This window comes from Protopterus annectens, chromosome 1.part0 (genome assembly GCF_019279795.1).
Source record: "Protopterus annectens isolate FY-2018-M chromosome 1.part0, PAN1.0, whole genome shotgun sequence".
In the NCBI taxonomy this organism is placed as follows: domain Eukaryota; kingdom Metazoa; phylum Chordata; order Ceratodontiformes; family Protopteridae; genus Protopterus; species Protopterus annectens.
The window spans coordinates 630384989-630412070 of NC_056725.1; the positions used below are offsets into that span (position 1 = coordinate 630384989).

The 27082-nt window shown below is 38.6% G+C and overlaps 1 protein-coding gene across 1 annotated transcript in view; it reads right to left on the minus strand.

Moving 5' to 3' along the window:
• PKDCC (protein kinase domain containing, cytoplasmic) overlaps positions 1-27082 on the minus strand; it is a 217142-nt gene that overhangs the window by 107533 nt on the left and 82527 nt on the right. The window contains exons 3-5 of the mRNA XM_044061918.1: positions 23009-23280; positions 14313-14392; positions 2015-2122 (exon numbers count right to left, since the gene is read on the minus strand). Coding sequence (XP_043917853.1) covers positions 2015-2122; positions 14313-14392; positions 23009-23280 — 460 coding nt within the window. The remainder of the gene's footprint in view (positions 1-2014; positions 2123-14312; positions 14393-23008; positions 23281-27082) is intronic.

The window sequence follows — 27082 nt, forward strand, 5'->3', positions numbered from 1 at the left end:
TATGCAGCTCGACTAAAGAAACTCCAGCTCTACTCAGTTGCTTACCGCCTACTCAGAGGCGATCTATGCCTGACGTACAAAGCCATGTCAAACCCAGAATTAATGGACATGCTCCACCTCAAAAAATCCAAGTCCCTTAGAGTTACATGCTCCAGGGACCTAAACCTCAGCACAAAAATAAATAGGACATGCTGGAGGGACAGATTCATTTCCCAGAGGCTCCCCTCACTCTGGAATAGAATCCCAATTCATGTTAGACATAGCCCCTCGCTGACCCTCTTCAAGCGAAATTTGGACACGTGGATGGGAAATTGCAAATTCACCCCTGGGATCTCTCCTGTGTCCCTGCTAGACAGAGGCACAGTAAACTAATCTTAAAAGGGTACCTTCTGTGACCTACTTTACAGAGGCACAGTAGGCTAATCTAATAGGGAGGCGGAAGCCAAATACACTCTGGCTAGGCTTATAAATGCCCTAGGGCAGATAGCCTAGTATCTACCTATGAACCTATGCTGTGCCCAGCACACAGTAATAAAACAGAATTCCACACAAACTTCATAAATTACTGAAGCAGTGTCACTCGGTAATGAGAGAGAGGCATGCTGTGCATAGACACAAGTCCTTCTCAACTGTGCTATAGGACATCTATTGTGGTAATGTAAACCAGCAGCACAGTTTATGAATGCATTTGCATTTGACTTACAAAGCAAACCAATGGCTATATCTGACATCTGCAGGCAGTGTACTTTTAATAGCTTTACTTACTCGTAGATGATTGAAATTGATAACTGCACTGTTCTCTGTGACTGCTACTCAGGATACACTATGGCATGAATAGATTTTACAAATAAACCATGGGTGGTGTGAACTCCAATTCAACTCATTGCAAAAACTCAGTTAAACATCTGTTGTAGTTATTGCTGTATTGTTTTGGAACAACAAAAATACCCACCCCCCCCAAGCAGCATATTTTCAACATTTCACCTTTAGCATCATCTGCTACTGACAAATGTCAGCTGGGATAAAACAAAATAGTTGTTCTATTACAATGACAGACCAAGAAATGCTTAAGTATTCTTTTAAAATAACTACAGATAGATACCTTGTACATTTAGCTTAGAAACAAAATGACAGAAAAGAGTTTCACAAAATTTTCACTTCTGTTCCAAGTCAGATCTATCTTTTGATACAAGCAGCAGAAACCCTTGATGACAGAGGGCCTAATTGGGTTAGAGCTCACATTACCCTTCTAGGACAATATCCGCCAACATATAGTATCAATTTATTTATTAAATATAATGCAATAAACATTATTCAGTATGCTTCAAGAAGGTTTTTCCAGAAATTGTTTTATATCAAAGGACTGTAATCTCCATGCAGCAAACCCAGACAAACCACAACTCAACCAAATGGTACATTTCTATAATCTAATGCAGTCAGCACAACAACCCACAAGACCTAGCATTCACCGTGGAAATCATTCCACCTTAGGCCTTGTGATAACAAATATAAAGTGCCAATGTACTCAAATAGACATCCAGTTAAATGCAATTAAGTGATTACTATACTGTCCTCTCCTACTGGTCCTATAAAGCTAATAAAGTCCACCTGAAATTACTGTTGGCAGATCCTTTCCTTATATCAAACAGACACTCATACTAAATAACATCCTCAGTAACACTGATTAGACACCACTTTATTCTGAAGCAGACCCTGACAACACCTTCTCTGACTTTCTTACTACATTAGCCAACATTCAAGATTTACTACCCCCTGAACAGCAAATATTTAAGGGCTTAGAAATGTTTGTGGCTGACTGAAACTATTAAGCAGAAAATTAGGGAAAGGACCTTGACCTGGAGAGCTTGAATATCCCACCCAAATAATATGTAACTCCATCAAATATACCAAGAACAAGGAAAATCTACTAGAAAAGGTACAAACAGTGCAAAAGCCCTTTAACTTAGAAATAGACAACAGTCCTTTACAGACCAACCAAAATTATTTGGCTTACCTGACATATTCACATTTGTAGAATTCTGCAAATACAAGCCATTTTTGTACAAATATAAAACTCTTTCCAGTTGAACTAGAGTTTCATCGATTCCCCAGCGCAGCTCTCCTGTGGGGAAAAATCACATACAATGCATTTTTGTAGCCTGGTATATGTTAAATAGCTTAATGTGCATTAAAATGTAATATCGTAGTTTAGCCATAGTTGTAAAAGAATGCACTACACAAAGAAATGACAGAACTGTATATATGACATCATTCAGATTACAGAAATGACTATAATGGGACTTAAGACAATCTACAAATATAAAACTGCATTTCCACTTGTTTTTTTACTGCCCATGGGATTCTTATAGAACTTTGTCAAATGTGCAGTAATACCAGCACACATCCAGTAATATCAGCACTCATTCAGTAGTACCAGCACACATTCAGTAAAACCAGCACACCTTCAGTAATACCAGCACAAGTTCAGTAGTACCAGCACACATTCAGTAGTACCAGCACACATTTAATAAGCAATCTTACTACTGAAGTAATCCTGCATAATGTGTAGAATAAAATTGTTTAAACATTTTTGATATTACAGTTGTGTAAGAACCCACAATTACAGTAGATGTCCTACTAGTCACTTTTGCAGTATTCCTAATCACTGGGCCATCACAGCTGACATCTAGCTGGAGTACCAATGCTTTACCTTCCTAGGATCAAATGCCTGATGTGTGACCTAACCTAATAAGCAAAGGGGTATATAGGCAGAAGTAGGAGAGTATTTCCTCAGACTATCTCCAAGTTAGGAACCTGAAAACTCCTGAGAGAGAGAGTCTGGTGACTGGTCAGCTATGAGGGGTGAAGCATGAAGTGGTAAGGAAGCACCCTCGGTTCTAGGAGGCTGTCCACAGGATAGGAATACATGGAGAAGAGACAGAGAGAGAGAGAGAGAGAGAGAAGCAGTAGAAAATATAAGTAGAGGAGAAGTAGGGAGGGAAGGAATGAAAGAATGCTGCAACAGTGATCAGTAGAGCATCAGCTGTTATGCTAAGTTCTTACACAACTGTACTATGTCCTGACTGGAATCTCTGTTAGACTATTCCTAATTAATGGGTGATTCCCAGAGCAGAAGGGGACTTAAAGGTGGTTAGTTAATAAGCTACAAAATTGTCCAAGAAGCCCAAAAGGACTGACCTAGAAAAGGCAGCTCTGGACTTTAAAAGGCATCAGTCCTGTAGTGCTTAATGAAGGTGTGTACAGAAAACCGTGTGGTAGCTTCCAGTATGGCCCTGGCATCCACCCCTTGTAGAAGTCTCCAGAGGATGCTACTGCCCTGGTAGAATGAGCTCAAGGATATGAGGGCAAGGAATTGCCATGCAGAGAATAATAAAAACAGATGGGCTTACAGATCCAGTTTGCAAGTGTTTGTTTAGATACTGCTTGATCCAGTTTTCAGTATATGAAGGAGACAAACAATTGTCCAGATTTTCAAATGGATTTGGTTTTATCTAAATAGAATCTTAACTATCTGCAAACACCTAGAGACTGTAGGAGTCTTTACCCCCAGTTCTGTCAGTTGGGAAAGAAAGTATGCAGATTTACAGCCTAGTTGAGTGTCAGCTCATTTACTCCTTTAGGCATGAATGAAGGGTTACCCCTGTCCTTGTGAAAAATAAGGAAGGCAGGAAGGCCACGAGAGCCGCCTGAAGAGCTGAGACTACCAGCTCCTCTCCTAGCTGAAGTGAGTTCCAGAATCAGGATATTTTTTAAGTGCAGAATTTGAGATATGCAGAGGCTGCTAATTCAAAAGGAGGTAATGTAAGCTTTTCCAGCACAAAGCTGAGGTCCCAAGGAGGGATTATTAGCTTCTTTGCTGGTCTAAAATGCAGCAACCTTTTAAGAAATAACTTGACCTCCAGTCTGGACATAACCAGAGGATTGAGAAGTAAACAAGCAGATATGGCTGGCAGGTGGGCTTTGAGGGGAGAGTAGGCCAGACCTGTATGCATGAGCTCACAAATGTATTTTAGTATGGAAGGCACCTCTGATTGATGGGGGTCATGTCCATTTCTGTGGCACCAAAAGCAAAATCTCTTCCGTATGTTTATGAAGGATTTTTGAGTGGTGGCTCCCCTGGCTTCTTGCAGAACCTTAATCATGTCCTCAAAACAGCAGTGCCTGTAAGGAATTAGAACCCTATTGTCCACAGGGTAGGGTTTAGGTATGACAGGATGGTGTATAGTACTGACCCTTTCTGCTGTATGATGAAATCCACTTGCAGTGGCAGTTTGTAGAAGTTGCCCTTGGTTAGATGAAAGAAAAGAGGGAACCAGTGCTATCTTGGCCAAAAGGGGATCACTAGCAAGAGTTTGTGCTTTTTGGGGGGCCTTTAGAAGAACCTTAGGGATGAGAGATAGTGGAGGAAAGGCAGAGAGGAATCTTCCTGTCTCCAGGCTGAGGGGCAAGGGGCCTTGCTGCAAAAGAGGGGGAGCCATTTGTCAGTCTCTGATACAAGCATGTCTATCTGAGGTGTTCATCAAAGGTGAAGGATCTTCAGCAAAACCTTTCTGTTGAGGGTCCATTTATGAGGATCCTCCAAGGTCCTGCTTAATGTGTTTGCCAACACACTGTCCTGTGATGGGATCTATATGGCTACTAGTGACATGCTTTTCTGGGTGACAATGTCTCAGACAGTCTGTGCCAGTCTGCACTGCTGGTAAGACCTGGTCCCTCCTTACTTCATTACATACCACATGACTGTGGTGTGTCTGTGAACACTTGTAGCAGATCTAGTCACCAGATATGGGAAAAGACTTGAAGAGCTTGGATTAGGGCCCTTACCTCCTTCATGCTATGTTCTTTTAGTAGTTTTGAGCTGCCATCTGCCCTGTACTCAATGTGCTTCTGTCAGTCCCCCACCCCCCATGCTTCATCCAAGGCATCCATGTACATTTCCTGAACTGGGACTCGGGATAAAGGGAAGTGATTAGTTGCGTTTCATCTAGTTCTTCCACCATGAGAATTCTCTCATGAAACAAGATAACAGAGGAATTACTGTGCCTTCATGGTAAGACTGCTGGGACCACACTGTTTTCAGGTTTTCTGGCTAGAGGGGGAATTGGTACAGGTGTTGCGATGAGTCCCAGGGCCCTTAGTATCTCCCTGGCTGAGCATTGACGGAGGGCGGCAAGATTCTGAAAATAATATGCTACACTCTGCACCTTCTCCTGAGGCAAATAGTTTGCAACCTTTTGATGTCCAGTCTGCCGCCCAGAAAAACTAGATGCTAAGTTCGCTGCAGGGAGGAATTCTTGTAGTTAATCATGAACCCTCAAATGTAAGAGGAGGTTAAGGATGAACTAGAGGTGCTGCAGAAGTATCCGTGGTGAGGAGGCTTAGATTGACAGGTCATATAAGAAGGGAAAAATCTGGATTGCATGGGTTCGACAGTAGGCAATCAGTGGTGCCAGACACTTTGTTAAACCTCTTAGGGCTGTGGAAAGTTCAAAAGGCAAAGCAGTAAACTGAAAGTGAGATGATGCAGTACAAAACCTGAAGAATCTCCTGCAAGAGGGCTGAATTTGAATATGGAGATAATACACATTTTAAATGTAGAGATAACAGAAAGGCCTGAAGGAAAATGAATGGTAGCAGAGTATACAGGGAGAAAGTTTTGAAGGTTGGCACTTTTAGATAAGTGTTTAGTAAAGAGAGATCCACTGTGGGTCTTCAATGCCCTTTCTTCCTTGGTACTAGGAAGATCCTAGAGTAAAAGCCTTTTCCCACAAATTTCTTGAGCACTGGTTCTAGTGTGCCTTGTCCCTGTAATTCCTGTAGTACAGGTGGAATCAGATGGATCTGGTTGTGGGGAGGGGGAGGCATGCCTTTTAGATGCGGGATTTCCATTCAAGTCATGATGTAGACCTTTGTTACAATTCAGAGTACCCACTGGTTTATGATAATCCTTTCCCAGGTGGAGATTGGCTGGTCATCCTTTTTGAAAGGGGCAGGGTTGGGGTGAGGGATGTGTCCCCAAATGGAGGCCTCCAAGAGGAAGAATCTCTCTCTGTGGTTTCTCTGGAAAATTCTTTCTGGGGGGCCTTCCTTTGTTTCACATTAGATCTAGGATCTCTTCTGATAAAAGAAGTGGACTTGATTGGATAATTCATCTGGTATGTAGGTCAAAAGAAGCTATTTGCAATCCTTCATGTTTTTTCCCTGTTCTTGGAGGGTTTTAAAAAGATTAGCTGCAAAACACAAGGTTACTTTCTAAAGGGGAATATATCATTTTAGCGTATAAGTCTTCAAGTATTGGTTGATTGGGAAATCATGTGTACCTGTGGGAGACATAACCAGTGGCAGCTGCTGTGGACAAGGCCTCTACAGCATCATAATTACATTTAATGCTGTGTCTGGCTATTTGTGTAACCTGATTAAGTAAAGACAGTTGTTGTTTAGAATCAGTCCCTTGTGAATCCAGCACCACCTTGTTTAAGGAATGGAGGATGAATGTCATATACTTTTGGATTTGGTAATTTATAGCCCTGAATGCCAAAGTAGAGGAGGTATAATTTTTTTTACCCCTCCTATCCACAGCCCTACTAACCTTGTCTGAAGGGAGGGCATTAGCATTAGGACTTAGGTTACTGTGCCCATTAGTCTCTGAGTGATAAATCCTCCCTCCAGCACCTATTATTTATATCCTAATAAGGTTTAAGTCGCTTGCTCTAGTGGTTTTGTCCATTAATGTTGTTGTTGGACATTGCCTGTCAGGCACATGTCACTCTGAGCAGAGACGGTATGACTGACTGAATAGAGCTGAGTTTCTTCAATCTGGCAGCATATGACATTTTGGAGTCTCTTTTATCCTTCAATGGCAGTACGATATCATTGGTCATCTGATAAGTAGAAGAGTGGGGGGAACAATGACACTCTGGATGGATGTGTGAATCCTTCATCAGGTGGGGCAATGTAGTAGAAGGTCTTTCTAACCACTTTAGCAATGTGAGTGTCAAAAGAAAGGCCACTGTCAACCTGGGTCCCCAGTCAACTTCGGCTTATAAGTTTTATAACAATAGATGTACACTATAGAGAAGTCCACCACAGCATTTTTAAACAAGAACTTAAGATCATTGGGAACTTTATAAAATCTGACTGGTCTTTGGGCGGCAAGGTCTGGGAGTTAGGGGCAGCCCAAGTTGACTAGGGAAGGGGCCAAGGTGCCCATTTTCAACAGGACTGCAGTATCTTTTATGGACATCTGTAATCTGCCTGGACTCTCACTCAGAATGCATCATCTTGTTTAATATTGTCTCCCCAAAAGAAACATCTTCTACAGGAGAGTTAGGAGAAAGAGAAACTTCATTATCTGAAGTAACTTGTCTAGGGAATGATCAGAATCAGAAGCCTCCTCATCTTCGGAGGAAAATGAGTCCATAGTAACTTTTTGCAGAGTGGGGGATGGGGCTGGGAAGAAAAGGAGGGAGGCTTTGAGCAGGTCTTGAGAAAAAGTATATCCATTCATTTTCCCTAGATGGAGGACGAACAGGGGAATAAGTCATATGTTTAGTTTTTTGGCATGTCTTTTTTGGTGCAATATTCACCTGAACCAAGTGTGGTGCCTCAGATCCCTGACAGACTTCAAGAAGTTTACCTGGGATCTCTTCTCTAACTAGTATCTGGAAAATGCCCACTGAGCCCTCTTAGGTGATAATTTGTGGTTCATCTTTTTCTGTGGAATCCTGAGATGTATGACCCTCCAGTGCCATACCGGACTCCAGCATGGTCTTGGTAGTGGGTATTTGAGGTGTAATTAGCTGTACCACAGGTTCTGAAACCTCAACGGATACAGTGAAATTAACAAATGCTAATTGAGTGCCCAGGCTAGGTCTGTTGACCTCTTTCTTAAGCATCAGAAGTATGTCTGGGGAAGTGGGATTCACCATCTTGGAAATGTTTCATATGCTGGGTCTCCAGAAAAGTATTGAGCAAGGACAAATGGGATGGCAAAATCTTGGGTACAACCAAATGGCAAATGGAACAGGCCTTTTAGATGTGTTCGGCTTCTAAGCAGAAGAGACACTGGGTATGCAGATTTTGTACAGGATTTGCCTACCACAGTTGCACTTACCCTTCCTGTCTGACATCTAATACCGGTACGCAAAACACTTCAAAAAGGCTCCCCAATAGAGCTCCTATCTTGTTTACACAAAGCAATAGTACCAATGACCAAATGACAATAGGTTTTATGGATACATGACCAACATTCGGGCTAGTGGTGAGACAGTCTGAGGAATTATGCTAGTACGTATGCCTATATATCCCTATGCTTATGAGTTGAGGTCACACTTCAGACAGCCATTCCTGGGAAATTAAAGCTTTAGTACCCTGGCCAGACGTTAATGGTGATAACCCAGTGATTAGGAATATTGCAATGGTGGTTTCAGTCAGGACATAAAAATGTACTCCCATCAACCTAAACCTTAGAAAGCCAACTACAATTGATATCAAGGAAATTAGTGGAAAACAAAGACAATGTCTCCTAAATAACCATAAACCATGCCAGAAAACATTAAAACATGGTCACTCTAAAGATTCCACTCAGGCATCCATCAACAGCTCAGACCATATCCCTTTACCACCCAAACACATTTCAGAAGAATTCAAAAACTTCTATAGGAACCTAATAACTCACCCCTTATAACCATCCTCAGTACTCATCCATAACCATTCAGGATTACCCATCAGACACACAATTGAAGAACCTATAATTTGAATTATGTCCCATTTCTTGAATACAGTTTGTAAGCTCTTCATCAAAACTCCTGAAAGGACTTTTACTTTCTGGCATCCTCTTATCTTTACCTCTACTGGGTATTTCAAGTGTACTCATAGGTTTTTGCACAGGATGTGGTTGGAAAGGGTCATATAACTAGGTCATCTACCCAGTTAACATATAAATAATACATAAACTATATATGTATCTATATATCTATATATATATCTATATATATATATATATATATATATATATATATATATATATATATATATGTATACACACACACACACACACATATATATATCAATATATATATATATATATATATATACACACACACGCACACACACACACGCACACATACACACACACACACACACACACACACACACACACATATGCATGTGTGTGTGTGTGTGTGTGTGTGTGTGTGTGTGTGTGTGTGTGTGTGTAAAGTACATACTTAATACAACCACTGCCATGTGTATTTACTTTGCAGTGCCATGTGCATTTACTTTGCAGTTGTTAACACTTACAGGTGTTCTGTTCAACTGTTCTGTGAAATGTATCTGTAACTGTGCAACGCTGTAATCTAGAAGCACTATTACAAATATATAACCATTTTAGTATATATTTACTTTATACTTGGTACTACTGACAGGGGCTGTGTTGGAATCATACTGTGAAATATTAACTGTTATTGATGCATTTATCTGACATTTATAGATAAAAATGCATACTACGTACTTCTTTCAACCTGATTCTTCTGTGCTCAGTGAGCCTAGTTTGTGGCTGTATGGGGTCAGTACACCTCACTACTTACTATGTTATGAAATAGTAAATAAATATGTAGATATACATACACACATGCACATACATATATATGTGTATGTGTATATATATATATATATATATATATATATATATATATATATATATATATATACACACACACACACACACACACACACACACATATATATATATACACACACACACACACACACACACACACACACACACACACACACACACACACACACACACATATATGAAATATCAATGACATTTTTCTTCAACATGATCTAAGACTTCATCTGTTGCCATTCAATAGTTTGTAAGTCAACCAGTTACAGAAATATTAAGTATGTAGGGAACTGTTTCATATTTTTCATAATTACTAGTAAATAACTACCAATATCTCTGGTACAGTGTACTGTAATTCCACACAGTGTATTTTTCATTCTTCTACCAGGACATTTCACACCATGGCCCTCAATAACATGTAGTTCTCTCTGTTATGAAAATATGAATGCAGACAGGAACATATGAATAATAAATGGAAAATCAGAGATTAATTTCTCTACTGCAAGACACCTGAAATTAATAATTTTAGGATTATTTTGTTAAGCACACCTTTTACTTTCTACTACTGCCTATAATTGGTGACTTGTTTAGTTAAGAAAGACAGACCCAAAAAATGTCTGGATGTCTTAAGGGGAGCTATGGGCATTAACTGACACAGCCATCATTTATTTTCTTGGAAGAAACCAGCCCTTTTTATGCTTCTTTGTTTATTGCTCATCACAAACAATTATTACTGAGCATTTTGCATAATGACAAGATGTCTGCTTTCCACAGTGATGCAGACACCGTATGACACATACAGAAATAAATCATAAGTCAAATGGATTTTTGCAAAATCAAAATCCAAGTACTCAACTCAGTATAAACACTACAAAATCACCTTATGAAAAAAATGTTTACTTCTTCTTTGTTGGGTGTACTGTGAATTCTAGTGTTTCACTATACTACATATTTAGTTCAACAATTCAGCACAGCTTTTGTGTGTCTCTGTGTTTTTAATCCAGGACTAATACCTGTTCTCAGAACTAATGAACTATCCACAATTTTACTGTCCAATTTCCGTATCCATTCAAGTGCAACTCTATGCACAAAATGACAGCATGTATAAATCACAGACAGTTTGTAAATTACTCTGCGCTGTCATCTGCAGGTACTCTGGGTTTGCCCTAGAAAATGAAACTTGGTGTTTACTAAGCCTATTAAGTTATACTATAATACTTAAGGAGGGTGCCAGAGACTTTCATTGTTCTGAACCCTCAGCATCAAAATCATTTCCTTCTGCTGTTCAAGAACTTTCCTCCGAGTTTAGCAAAGAAGAAGGAACACTTAATTGCATGTCCAACTCTGTCACTGCTGTGTCTGGCAAGGCCTGTCAGTTCATATGTCCATGAAGGCACCTAGGCATTAAAATGGATTGGTTACTGGTGCTCCTTTCTTGCTTCTAACATCACTGTTTATCTTACTAATGGGCTGTGTACAGCTGCTTGCTCTATTCTCTGTGATGGAATCTCCTTTTTTTCTGCTCTCCCTATATCTTTTGTCTGTTTTAATATGTATTTGGCCCCACATGAAGTTAATGTAAATAAATTGCTAGATTTCTGAAGTATGTGAGTCAACACTGACTGCATACTTTAGACCTGTTGTACACTTAAATACATTCATACCCTAACAGGTACTAGCTAAATGAATACAAGTGGAAAGTCTCTATCATCAAAGCGATTCCGTGTTTTGCACTAATTGTTTTTCTCATGACTCTTTCACAGGGATAATAAACAGTATCCATTAGGACTATTAGTTAAGCTAACAAAAATAAAGATACATGATGACAAATGTTGAACTCTGGCATGCGCTTTTGTTTAGAACTTGGAAAATGAGTTGTGAAATTATAACACGACTGCAATACAAGTGCCTTATAACTGCAAAATCTCTCTGTCTTGCACAGTTCATTAAAAACGTAAACCCTAGGATGCAAAAAGGCTTAGCATGAAGCAGAAGCCTTAACTCATTGTGCTAAGCCTTTCTGATTTGCAGACTGCACTACTGCTGAGGTTTTATACTCAGAGGAGCCTCAGCGTGGACAGTGGTCTTATGGACAAAGCTGCATACCAATGCAGAATTCTAGGATGTGTTTCCTGATTTGCTCAGACAAATGACTTAGAAAACAGCTCAGCTGAGTAAAATTTTACTTTAGCAGGAAAAAAAGTGACTTTTGTCAAAACATGGCAGCCATCCATCCATTCCCATGGCAGTACTTGCATTTAAGATAAGTTCAGCAAAAGACATCAAGTTGGGGGAGTGTTGGTATATGCTTATGTGTGTTTGTTATGTGCATGTCTGTAGGGGCATGAACAAGACTGCATAGCATGTGTTTTTGTGGTCTATATGTCTGTCTGTCAATCTGTCTGCCGAGGTGGTGTGTGCATTGGCTTGAATGTGCAGGCGCATTACTGAGTGTTTCTGCAAGTGTGATTGAATATGGGGGGGTTGTTTGTCGATGAGTGCACCTGTGTATGTGTGTGTGTGTGTGACTGTGTGTGTGTGTGTGTGTGTGTGTGTGTGTGTGTGTGTGTGTGTGTGTGTGTGTGTGTGTGTGTGTGTGTGTGTGTGTGTGTGTATGTGTGTGTGTGTGTGTGTGTGTGTGTCTGTGCATTTCTCTGTCACTTACTGTTGTCTGAATGTATGTGTGTGGGGTGTTTGAATATGTTTGTGGTGTCAGTGTGGTGGGTGTACTTGCATGTAGTGGGTGCCTTTGCTATTGCATTGACCAGTAGGGTCAGCTCAGACAGCACTGGTGCTCGATTCAGAGACATGATAATGAGTTGATAATAAGAACTTTCACATTGCAGCCACACCTATCTCTAAATCACATTTTCTCTCCGTATTGGGCAATTATTGAGAGTGTTAAGGATCTTACTGAGTCCTAGGGATAGTTTTCATTAAACCTGACAATTCTTTTAGAACTGTTGATAAAATGCAATTATTACATCACAAGGCAGACATTTTTTCTCATGGTAAACATGCTAATTATACTCAAGCAAAAGCTGAAGTTATTTGTAATAAGGCATATGCTCAAATGTCTGTCTTGCCGTACATGAGTTGCATGCAAAAAACACATTTCCTTCACCTAAATGCAAGCAGTTCAAGAAATATAATTAAACACTGTGCTACTACATGGCTTACTAAAAAAGTTATATCAAACCTAAAATGGCAGCATCTTTATATTTACAGTTTAAGATTCCATATTTTTAAATGAATGCATACTTCCTTTACCTCACAAGGAAAGTCGCTGCTTTGAGGATGCAGTACTTTGCCCATTCTTTACCTTTGTAAACACACTGTGCTGCCACATTTCTTATCCCCTTTGGAAAAAACAGAGTACCAGCAAACTACAACATAGGAGGTAATCCCCTGAAATCTGAAGAAGAAATAAGTGATCTTGGGACCCAAGTAGATAGTCAGCTTTCCTTTGATAACCATGTTGCCAAAGTGGTTAGAAAATCCTTCTATGTGACCCATCTGATCACGAAAGGGTTCGCATCAAGATCTAAGGATGTAATGGTGCCCCTCTACTCTTCCCTCATCAGACCCATTATTGAGTACAATGCACCAATTGGAATGTACCTGGCTAGACATCTCCAGCAGCTGGAGAGACCACAAAGGTACCCAACCAAGAGGATTACTGGCCTCAAACAGTTACCCTATGCAGCATGATTGAAAAAGCTAAGACTGTTCTCTGTTGCATACCGCTTTCTCAGAGGCGATCTCTGTCTATCATACAGAGCCATGTCCAACCCAGAATTGTTGAACATGCTCCATCTTAGCAAAACCAAATCTACTCGAGCTACACGCTCTAGGGATATAAACCTCAACACAATAGAACATGCTGGAGGGATAGATTCCCCTCGCAGAGACTTCCCTTACTATGGAACAGGGTCCCGATCTACATAAGACAGAGCCCCTCACTATCACTCTTCAAGAGGAACCTTAATGAGTGGATGGGTAACAGAAAGTCCACACCGGGGATCACGCCAACAGCACTACTAGATAGGGGCCAAGGGTACTAGCTGCTAGTACAAGGGTCTAGGGATCTACTAAAGGGGCGTTGAATACTGCACAACGTGGCTGGGCTAATATATGCCTTCGGGCAGACAGTCCAGTACCAACCTATGAACCTATTGTAAAATCAACAACAAAAACATAACAAACAAAGCCAAAGACTGCATGACAAAAATAAAAACACATTTAGATATGTAGCCATAACATTAATTATACCATAATTAATAATATAACACATGGCATATTAATATAAACCCTCTTTAATGCAGGCTGTCCATTCTTTTTAATTCAGTTTCTGTATTTGCGTCCAGCAAATTGGGGCTTTCATAGATGTACAGTATAACTCAGAAAGTAAACTACTCATCCATGAAAATAAATGTCAAATACGTTTGATGTTTTAGCGAAGAGAATCTGCTATCCCTTTGGGGCTTACCTGTAGCATTAACTATAGTATCCAACGAAGGCCTAGCAATGGCATCCAGCAAATTGGGGCTTTCATAGATGTACAGTATAACTCTGAAAGTAAATTACTCATCCATGAAAATAAATGTCAAATACATTTGATGTTTTAGTGAAGAGAATCTGCTATCCCTTTGGAGCTTACCTGTAGCATTAACTATAGTATCCAACGAAGGCCTTAGCGATGGCGGTGCACTGTGTGGTAGGAGGTATGTGAAGAAAAACCTGCAGGAAGTAACACAACTGTATTAGTGACAGCAAACACCCCGTTCCCTTAAACCTCCCTGTGGCGGTACAAGTACATGTAAATCTGTATGCTCTACCCAATACCTGCTGCTATATTTTGAAGGCTTTAGAACAAGACATTGAATCAAGTGGGAAGTTTTACTATTCTAGTCTGTAACAAATCCTTCCAATTTTTATCTGTGTGGGCAATAAGCCACAATGCTTAAAATTTAATAATAATAAGAAGAAATGTGCCTTATTCCCATTAGAAGGCATGCCTAAAAATGAAATCTTCTACATACAATTAAGTACTGCATATTTGAAAGAACATATATCTTGAACAAATCTCAAATTAAATGTGCAACCTATAAAAAGAGTAATTTCAAAAACTTGCAGTGACATAATTTGTCTATCCGTTATGGTTTATCATGTTACTGCATTCTTGTGACAGGTTCCCTTACTCTGCATGTTAACTGAATGAAACATTTCTCCCAGACTTTGCAACATAACGCCTGGTTGTTTAGAATTTCTGAAGCATTTGACACTGAACTAATGAGAAACTTCTGTTTATAGTAATTCATTTTAAAACAGTCTGGATTACATTTAACCACACTTGTCTGAACACATCAGCGCTCCCTATAACAAGGAAAGTATGACACTCTATTGTCTGTGGGAGTCGTGTATGGAAATACAAGCTTAGGAGATAATCCAATCACAATTATATTCTTTCTTATTCTGACATTATGAACAAAGGATAAATAAATCAATTCATGTGCAGACATAGTACCCTTAATTAAATGCCATGTTACAATTATATTTTTATGCTCTGGAATGGAATGGAATTAAAAAAAAAATCTTGCTTAGTATGGACAGTGACAAATAATCACTTTTAGTGGGTGAATGATAATCACTGCATAGAGAGACTTAAAAGCGAATAAACAATTAGTTGAACATACTATATAAGTTTCAGCTTGAACTCATGAAACTTTGCCTGCTAGCAAAGCTTTTACTTTCATGACTGTTTTACCTCAACTTTTCACTGCCCTTTATAACTTTGCAATTACCCATGGCTGTATGGTTGTATAGAGTATAAATGCCACACCAGAGGTCATCTCAGCAGTAGGACAAAGAGTTCAACACACGTTTCCCACAGGCTTAAGTCTGGGAATAGACTGGAATTTCCAGACACAAGACTGGTTAAGGTCAACTGTACTGTGAAGTTGGCTTATACACAGGGTGCACACAGCAGAAGCAGCATTATTTGGGGGAGGGCAGGTGAAGCAAAAATAATATTCTGTTCTTAGAAACATGTTCAGAGCAGGGCTATTTACTAACTCATGCTGTTCCAGACAAGAAATACTTTAGTTGTAAATGATTCAGTTTCATACATTATGACTTGTTACCACAGTGTAAAAAAAACCTTTTCTATCATTACTTTGGATGATAACTTCTTTAGAATGTCATTATGAAACAGTCAGTAATTTACATGATCCATAACTGGCAATGCAGATCTAAATTGTACATAATGTGCAAGACATCTGCTCATCCAAGTGTTTAGGAAAAGGACATCTGGGCATACGAAAATTTGAAGACTGCGATTTCTAACCTTGCTTTCAGTTTATGCAGGAATGAAGACAATACGAGCACCTACCTATCCCAAGTGTGTAATTCTGTAATTGTTATGTATAATCATGCACATTCGATTTCTCACAGGTCATAATATGAATAACTATAGTTCTAAAATGTGCCAGTCAGTGTTTTCATGAACAAAACCAAACCTTCACAGTAACAACTTTTACAAACCCAGACATCTGTGTGAAATGTTTTGTCTCACAGTACATATTCAGAATAATAAATTGTCTTACTTATATAAATGTATTTAAAAACAACCTTTTCCTAATGTTTAGTTAATGTTTACTAAGTGGTTTCTGGCATCACTTCTGAAATTGTGATAATGCCTTACCAGGCAATCAAGCTACCATGTCTGCCTTTAACAGTTGGTCTAACAAGTTATTTCTGCTACAGCGGGCTGTCAAATCCAAGAAGGCATGTCTGGTTTACACTTTATTTCTAAGTAAAGTTAACTATTAACTGTATGGCGTGATATGTAATCAGGCAAAGACAACACAGGGTCTCACAATCCATGCATATATATTGTTAACTTATATAATGATATAAAAATGATATAAAAATGGAAACTGCTGGGAAGGAAGTGAGCTCTAACAGGCAGGGCGCAGTGCTGTATCTGGAAGCTCCATACACTAGTAAGAATTGTACCTTGAGCCACAACAGGACACTTAACAGGGAATAAGAACAAAAGTTAAGGGAAATAAATAAATTAAACACTCCAACTGATGTCTCTACTCTTAGAAAACAGAGACAATCAGGTTCTGTTACCCAAGTTGAGTAACTAACATCTCTCCATTTTTTAAACAATCAAAATTAAAAATAAGAGTTTTAAATTAACAGAAATGATAGGCAGATATAGATGAAAATGTAGCACTAAAGCATTTTAATGCATCCATATTTCCCATGCCTTCTGTCATGAGGACATGTAGATTTTTTCTTAAATCTAATTTTTCATAAAATTACTTCACTGCATATTTCATCAATATCTGCCAATTCTAGCCTTCAGAGAGTTAATCTAGACATTTCCAGTTGTGAAGGATTTAAAGACATACTAATGGAAAAATAGACACAGAATATAAGACATAAGCAAAGAGCCATTTCTCAGCGTGTGCCTTAGTTCTACTACTTGGCAGCACAAGCAGTGTGAGAAAGAACATGGATAAGCTGGTGTAGTGATATGTAGAGAAGGGCAAATACAGAAAGTATCACAGAATCATAAGCCACAGACATGACACGATTGGGTACCTTAAGAATGTTGTTGTCTAAGAAAGAAAGAGATGGAAGGAAGGAGGAATAGTAGCAATATACTAAAGGCAGGGCATTGATTTCAGATCAAGGATGATATACACTATTGGGTGAAAAAGACAAGGAAGTGGCGATGGTGAGAACCTAGTGTAACTTGCTGGTAGTAAATTCTGAGTTAAGATGAGAGCACTGGTCCACTGCCGCACTTTATTGGCTTCTCAATTCATCAAGGAAAGACTCTGAATGATACAAAGGAAAGGCTCTGAGTGAAACAGAAAGAGGAAATAAAGGAGTGACATAGGAGCAAGAGGGTTGAACTCATGAGTGAAATGAATCTGCAGCAGCAGAGTGAAGATCTTCCATCTTTCCAAGTCTTTTCTGACTGTATTATCAACCTATTCCCTTCTCCCATTTTATCTGTGCATGTCTTACGCCTTCACTTTCTTGCATTGTCCTGTCTAATCTCCCATCTGCCTCTGCTACTACTAAATTACCTAGAAAGTCAATTAGATTGGGAATGCTAAAGACAGGTAGTCAAAGCTTTCATTCCAAAACCTTACAGACACAAAGTGCAGGGTTTGATTCTCACATGGGGTAATTGGCTAGGCTTAAAATGGCCCACAAGGCAGTTAGCCTAGTACTAATCTATAAACCTATAGACCGCTAAACAAAAATGTGATATAACTTGCAGAGTTTTGCTGTGGCTTTTGATCCCTCCCTGGTCAATTAAAATACCTCACTGTAACACAACATAACAAAAACATTTTATTAGTTTTTTAGCGCTACATTTTACTGTAAATATTCTTGGTATGATTGCTTTTGGAAACTGTCCTTGAGCAGTGTATTTCTATGTAACCATTCTTGGTTGGAGAGCTTCCAGAAACTATTCTCAAGCACTGGATTTTACTGTCATCATTCTGGGTGGAATAGTTTCTGGAAGCTTTGTCAGGCGGCCTATTAAGGCCAGAATGTATCGTTGTTCCTTCTGAACCCACAGAATGGTTCAATTATGTCAATGCTCACCATGGCAAATGTAATTTTACAGGGAGAGATAGAGGAATATTTGCATTTTGTGTCTATTTGGGCCACTTTATGGCATGCCAAATAAAATTTATAGTACAATTTTAAACCTCTAGTTATCAAAAATCAATAATAATATCACATAATCCTTTTAAAGATGCTGTCACACCTTTCACACCCTGCCGAAGGGCATTCATGACCCAATACAAAGACACCTTTCTGTAATTTAGGAAGAACCACAGTTTGCATCTATTCCTGTGACAGGAATGGATTCTGTGATCTTTGGTCTCACCGCCCTGGGTTCTAGCTCTGTCTCTGTGTGCCTATAATGGCAAACCAGTTTCTATTTTTTACAAAAACAGAAGCTGCACCATATGACTCTTTCTGTTTTACTTTCCTGATATTTTCTTTTCTTTAGGCTTTATGAGTACAGTCAAATTGGAAATCATCAAAAGAAAACTGATTCTAAAAAAGATGTATCCTGTAGTTGAAATATTCTGTAATATTTCCAGAAATATAGACAGTCTCATCCATTTATAATGCATGAATTAAACTGGAATTAATTGTTGTTGGATAAAAGAATTACTTCCATCTTTTACTTTAACAAATAGCTGTATTAACAGGTAGTTTTCAAAGTCTCACTGCACAAATTCCAATATATTGTTTCACATTCCTTGAAATAATACATAGAAAGATTTTTTTAATTGCTTGCTTACCCCCTGTATCAAAGAGCTTTTACTAGCTCAAATGAAACTTGCAGATGCCTTTGAAAAGGATTTATGTCCATGGCTGGCCTCAGTGTCATAAAAATGGAGAGCTAGGTACACTGAACTGCAAAATGTACTACAGCAAAGAGACCTCCTGTTGGTTTCCACACTGGCACAACTGCAGGCATTCTCCCAGAAGCAGATATTCAGAGGTGGCATCCTGCTAAACTGGGTTCATGTAATTAATGTGGTACATTTTTCACACAGCCTCAGACTGGAAGGAGTAGATGTTCAAAATACTGCTTAATGATAAACTACTCCATTACCTATATAGCACCATTACCTTTTGAATGTATCTTTCACCTACAGTTCTCTCTTGACTGAGAAGAAATTTTCAAGGTTAAAGTTCTGGTTTGAAACGTATATGATAAAAGTGTGGTCGGTATGTTTCTGATGTAACATTATAATGATCTAGATATTTTTTACAGCATCATACTTCTTTCGGCAAAAGGTAACAGTCCATATGTCTGCAACACTTTTCCAGTTAACTGAGATAAGTGTTGCGTCCAGCCTTTTCATGACCACAGGCATCCCTCTGGTACAAAGTTGAGCATAATTTGAAAGGTTTCCATGTAAAGAGTCAATCCACACATGGTTAATTTAATTTGTAAATTAGTTCAAGCCATTCCAGCTTATTAGATACTCTCAATTCTATGCATCGGACCAGAAAAACAGTTTGTGTTATTTCACCTCAATTTCTCCTCTTTAACTTTCTGTCTCCTTTGCAGTAACATAATATTTCTGTTTTTTTTTTCTGATTTACCTCCGGTATCTCCTTGTTTCTCAGTGTGGCAAGTATTTCCTTCTGGCTACTGTACGCCTTCCCCTTACTGATTGAAAAAATATTATAGTTTGGTAGGCTAGAGAACACAGGGACACATTCCAATTCCTTTCAAAATGCAGATGATGGGTCACAGGAGTATTCATTTTGACAAAAAAAAGAGAGAGAGAGAAGTTTATATCCCAACACCATTATCTTGCTTTGACAACTTATTTATTTATGCATTTATGTATGTATTAATTATTATTATTATTATTTTTTGTTTTTTTTTTACTATAGGCTTCCTTCAATATCATTCTTTTATTTTTATGTATAAAGACAAATGAGCACAGATCTTGGCCACTGATTAAAAGTGTTTTTGTTGTTGTTGCACAGCCCAATGCTTTCATTCAATACTCATCTTAATGTTAGGATCAAGCAGTAAAATTCTGAGCAGCCAGTTCATCAGCAAGTTGAACCCACCAGTACTGCCATTAAGTCAAATAAATGAACACTCTTAGGTAAATACTAGGCAATTCATCCGCAGACTATTGCACACTTAGCCAATAACCAGTGACCAAAAGTGAGAACTAAACCTTGTATACTGTGTCTGTGACACAAACACCTTAATCATTATGGCAACCCCCAAACCAAAAAAACAAGTACATAAACAGTACTTCCAAACACGGGTTAGAGTGATTAAAGCACTAGGACTGGCCTTGAGAAGATCTGAACTCATGACCCTTTGCGTGTTATTTTTTTCCTATCTCTATTCTGGTCATCCAGATTTCTTACATATTTTGTGTTTGGGCTACAAGAAAGTTGACAGATTTTATCCTACTGCAGGGGAGAGGATCATTTACTGTACTTTTGACTTTTGAATTTTGCATTTTCTTTTCATTTATTTAAATATTTATTTGCATTTGTTTATCAGGAAGTCTATTGGGCCAGGGTGACCCTGTTTTCAGTAGAGGCCCGGGGAGAAAAGCTCCAAAAACAAACACGATAAATCTATAGAATCAGATTATAGTATTTCAGTAATTAACACCTTCAAATCCCTGGAATGTCTAGCCACTAGGGAATGGAAAGGCTAAAATGTCTTTATAAAATAATGTCTCCACAATTAATGTAATGACCAGATTTCTTGAGCCACCTCTATTTTCAGCCTAGCTGTCACTTTTTGGAGTAAACAAATCTGTTGATTTGTTTTCAGAGTCCAGAGAATTTAGTGGTAGAAGTAAAAACTTATTAGCCCCCTTTTTTGGCCCTCCTGTGAAGATCTGAAGGACATTGGTATCATATCACATTATGTTGAGATTCAGCTTAGGGGAACCTCAAGTTTAGTAGCCGGTAAACTCAATAGACAGTGGTGGCTGTCTGCAGGGTTTCTCCAGGCATTGGATGCAACTTGTAAGAGAAAGAAACACAGGAGGGAGAGAATTGTAAAGGTAATTCTGGAAAGTTTTAAGACTGCTGATAATCAGCTAGTACATACTGCACTAGTATCTGAATTGCAAAGCAACAAATATAAACCAACAAACTCAAACACATAAACCAGCAAGTTATTAGCAGACTTAAAAAGTCAAGACAATTTCATGTAAAGTGCTGCACACTTAGCACACTCCAACTAATAGCTACTCTCCTCCCCTTTCTTCACACACACGAACACACACAAAACACACACTCACACACTCACATACACTCTCACACTCACACACGCACACACACACACACACACACACTATTAATTGGACTGAAAATGCTTGGTCACACATATGGAAAACATGCAGATAACATGGATCTAAATAAAAATTAAAATAAGTGTTTTTAGAGACAAGCTGCTCACGCGCACACACACACACACACACACACACACACACACACACACACACACACACACACACACACACTATTAATTGGACTGAAAATGCTTGGTCACACATATGGAAAACATGCAGATAACATGGATCTAAATAAAAATTAAAATAAGTGTTTTTAGAGACAAGCTGCTCATATTCCCCAAAGTTATGTATGACAACTCTACAGAGTGCCAAAACAGTGAAGGAATTTCTACTGAGCATGTTACCGAAAGACTTCAGACAGAATCCTATTCCAGGCCCAGGAACCCTTTTCATGACAGGCCAACATCTCTGTCTGGAAGTGACACAGCCCTCGTTTTCATACACCTCTTTATTGGATAATTGCCTGCATTAACAAAATCCCAAAGGAACCAACTATGCCTAATATACCATGCCTCTGACTTTCTTGAAGTAACAGTTCTGCCATGATTCTAAAGAAATAGTTCTATTAACAATAAATGCAGCAACACTTTCTGCATTATTTTATGTCAGTTTTACATCAGCTTAGGGTGCCACCCTGGCAAGAACTGCTACACTGTGTATTAACACACATGCATACGCACTCACAAATTATATATTATACATACACATGTATATCTTATACATGCATATATATGTGTTCCATCCCATTGGTCGTGTGCGTGTGTTTGATTGACAGCTGTTTAGTCGACCATTTTTGATCAACTAAATAGTTGGTCAATAGGTGACAGAAATCAAACAATTCATGGGGTTGGGAAATATGTCCTTACCCCATGTTTGTGTGATCTTGGAGTTACTATATATAATTAACAAGGAGTGTGGGGTGCAGGGGGATACTTGTCCCCCCTGTAAAAAACAATGCTTTCTTTTGCACACAACAAGGCTGTTACTTGGCACATGCATAGTTGGTTGTCGAAGTACTCAGTTTCGACATAAAGACATTGATATTTAGCATGCTGACAATGGGTGTATTGGATGTATATATATATATATATATATATATATATATATATATATATATATATATATATATATATATATATATATAAAATACACACATTTATATTATATAAAAAGCTAATGTAACACACACATACAACTCAAGTTTTATGCTTTTATTCATCTCACCATTAAATTCTTTTGAACTCCCGTTGGGTAAACTTTACATGGTACACAAAGAAGTATCATATAGTGATATGACTGCCTAAAAGAGCTATTAACAGTAACAATGCATTATTTTAAACCTTTGGGTGAAAAGTGTAAAAATAATGTTTTAAGAAATATGTATGCATTCAACTTTGACATCTATTTTGCCGTTTGTTCCCGCTGCTGCTTACATAAATGTACAGTCACTTACCTGTATGCATTATAAAGATTCCGCTTTTCATTTAGATTCTGACATCTGCCTTCAAGAGAGCAGGTTAATGTAAAATTCCTTGCTGGAAATTCCAAGAAACAGTCACTATCATTTGAGCACAGTGTTTCATCAATAGTGGCATCATCCAGGTCGGTCACCTTTAACTCCCCATCGACAATCACAAACTGACGCGGTCGAAAATCAAGCAAAGCCACTGAACCAAGAGGTGAATGAGCCAAGTAGTGCAAAAGGTGAACCAGGCTTAAACAAATCTGCAACAAAAAATGCATCTGGATGTTTTATTACGCACCACTTTAATATAATAATGTTATATTATTACGCACCACTTTAATATAATAATGTTATATTATTACGCACCACTTTAATATAATAATGTTATATTATTACGCACCACTTTAATATAATAATGTTATATTATTATGCACCACTTTAATATAATAATGTTATATTATTATGCACCACTTTAATATAATAATGTTATATTATTACGCACCACTTTAATATAATAATGTTATACTTTAATATAATAATGTTATAATCTTAAATAAAACAAAGGCAACATGTAAGCATAGCAGCCTAAAAAGCATACTGAATTTGTAACTTTTAAGGAAATTAATTTTTTTTTTTTTCTCTGACAATTTTTTTTGCTCCTTAATTAAAAAAAATGTACAGCTTCATGAAACTGGTGGCTGTTTTGACAAGACAGAACTGCAAAATCCATAAAACATGGCTTACAATACAATATAGTTAATACAGTTAATGTAAAGTAAGGAATAAGTGCCATGTCAACTGCATAGCTTTCAGCCTTTAAGGAACTTCTTTAAATGTTCTGTACAAAAGATATGCTCCTCCACTTGATAATTTTTTCATCATGTAAAATAAATAAATAAATCAGTCAATCAGTCCAAGTGGGTTGTTATCAGTATAAAAAAGAAAAAGTGCATTAAGAACAAAAGAAGAAAAATAATTGTATCACCAGAGTATAGATGAATAGAAAAGTGATTTTAACCTTGAAGTTCACAGCATAGTTTTCTATAAAACAGAAATTTGTCATTCAGAGAAGACTGAAGTAAACACAATAACAGCTTGATTTTGTAAAATGGTTAAATAGTACCACCTGTCTGTTTCAAATATGCAGTGACAACCTATTTAATAACAATAACAAACTATCATAGGTTCGATTCCAAATAGAGTCAATGAGGGACCTACCTACTGGACTGATTTTATTCTCAGAGTGAAGGGAGCCTCTGGTTATGAATCTGTCCTCCAGCATGTCCTATTTATTTTCAGTGCTGAGGTTCAAGTCTCTTTGATCTAATTCCTTTCCTTCATGATTAGGTGGGCTATAAAAATTTTTTCTAACCACTTTGCCACACGTGTTGTCAAAAGAGAGATTGTTATGCTATTGGGGTCCCAGGTCCCTAATTTACTTCTTCTGTACTTAATGGTGTCCTGTTTTTTTCTCTCAAAGCTGGCCTTAGACAATTGAGTGGTCCGTTTTTTTTTTTTTACTGATACGTGATGCCTTCCTTTTTGGGATTTTTGCTCTATCATTTAGTAGCTTCCTCTCTGGCCCTGAACCCAGGTTTCTGTTACTGCACAATATCGATTCTCCATGCTGCTAAGAGTTTTCGAGCGTGCATCATGAGGTTTAGACTTCTGGCATTGAGTAGCGCATTACTTTAGTTTCTTATCCCTTGTGATACCTATGGAGGTGGTATCCAGCAGCACAGTGCCATCCCTAGTGAATCATCCCTAGTGAAGCATCATGATCCCCAAGAGACACATCCCAATCTGACAGGCATTTTGACTGGCTGAATGACATTCCATTGAAATCTTTGATCATCTTTTGTGATCATATTCTCTTCTTGGTGTATTGGGGTATTTCGCTGGAGGGTCAGGGCCTAGGTCAGGGTTATATGCTGCGCCCAGACATCTTCTTTATGTCTCTCATCTAGTCCAGTAGTGTAGTCAGGTCAGGCCCACTCACAGCATGGACAATGACATGACCATATTTGTATATTTGTGTGACCTGAGTGGAGTGCTCTGAGTGCTTGTGTGGTGTGGCAGATCTCGACAGGCTGGCCACCGTCACCCTCTCTTGTTCAGCCTGGTGAGGCGGAGCGGAAGGTGTGCCTGATACAAGTGTATATTACAAGTGTGTTTAGTGTGTTGTTTAGTCTTAAGGGGCTGTGACTGTTGCACACTGGGCTTGTGAGATATGTGTTGTTTTGGTTTTTTTTGTTTTTTTGCTGCCCTTGTGCTCTGCTTTTGGGTCTCCTTTCTTCTCTCTAGATATCTTTTTCTTGATTCCCCGAGGCATGTTTTTGTGTGATTATGTGTTTTTGTTGTGTCGTGGTAAGTCTATGTGAGACTGGAATTGTAGTGAGTGTGGTTTCCTTCTCCTCCTGACTGGTTATGCCAGTACTGAGTTGATATCCTCAACACTCTTTCTAGATCTTTCTAAGGCCTTTGATATGGTTACCCACCAACTACTTATCCATACTCTAAAGGCCATCTCCTTAGATAACCATGCTCTCCAATGGTTTCAATCTTACCTGCTTGGTAGGCAACAGACAGTCCTATGGAAGGACAAGTTATCAACCCATCTACCTATCACTTTAGGAGTCCCCCCAGGGTTCTATACTAGGTCCCTTCCTCTTCTCTATCTTTATCAATGACCTCCACAGTCATCCCAAATGCTACCTGCATTCAATATGCAGATGACTCACTCTGATCTGTTCTGACAAATCCCCAACTAATGCACTCACATTAACACAAAATAACTTCAACACAGTTGAAAACTGGTTCTGTAATCACCATCTAATCTTAAATCCTAACAAAACTAAGCTGCTTCTTTTCTCCCCCACTAGTAGGTCCTCCTCACCTTCCTTCATTATAACATCAAACAATGGCACTATTATCTCCCTAGAAGTCCAAACCAAACTTTTGGGTGTCACAGTAGACAATAACCTTAAGTTTGATATCCATGTTAATCAAACCAATAAAAAGCTTGGCTCCCTTTATAAAATCAAGTCTTTCCTTACACCACCTGCCAGAAATGCTACTGCCCGATCCCATCTACTCTCTACTCTTCTTTATGCCTCCCCTTTATTCACCAACTTGAACAAAAATGTTCTTAATAAACTATCCTGCTCTTACAAGCACATTGCCAGATTTGCTACCGGCATGGCATACAGAACTCACCACTGTCGCAACCTAAATCTTCTAGGGTGGCTTGAGCTACCTAGCCTGGTGCAGTTCAACCAGCTTATAGTGGCACATAAAGTCCTCTATCAACCTGAAAATACACCTGCACTTTAAAACATTATCAGCCCCTAGAGCAATAACCAGTCACTCCGCTCATCTAATAGACTCCTGGTTCAAACATTCAAATCCAGCAACTCAGCTGGGGACTTTCTGTTTTCCATCTCTGTTGGCAAAGCATGGAGCCTACTCCCAGCAGAACTGCTTCTAGAATTCTCTCTAACCCTATTCAAAAATAACCTCAAAAAGTACTTTAAAACACACTGGTATGCCCTTGCTCTAACCCTGACTAGTACCTTCTCTATAATATAAATGCTTTATTCACAATTGTTTTTTGTATTCACTCTACCCTCTTTAGTCTTTGCTTGATGAATTGTATAAACTGCTAGCGTAATCTTGAGACTGTAACCTGTATGTAATAAGTATCTACTATATGTATAAACTGCCTGCTTGATCTGTGTCTGTTACCAAGGGAGCCCGCATGAGTTTTTGCAGGGGGGGGTGCAAACACAGAACTCTCCATGCAGCCCGCCTCACATGTAGCCCCCCCCCTCACATGAAGCCATTCCAGTGTCCCATTACTTGGGTATTTCTCCCAACTTGCCATAAACACTGTTCAAAACTCCGTGTGCATACAATTTTATACTTTACTTCTACAATGATTACTGATATTTAGATTTAATTTACAACTTTTAATTCACATTTTGTAGCACAAACACTGACAGACATTTGCTAAACAAAGCAATAGTTTTACAATGAAAACAGACTTAGCATTAAAACTTCTCT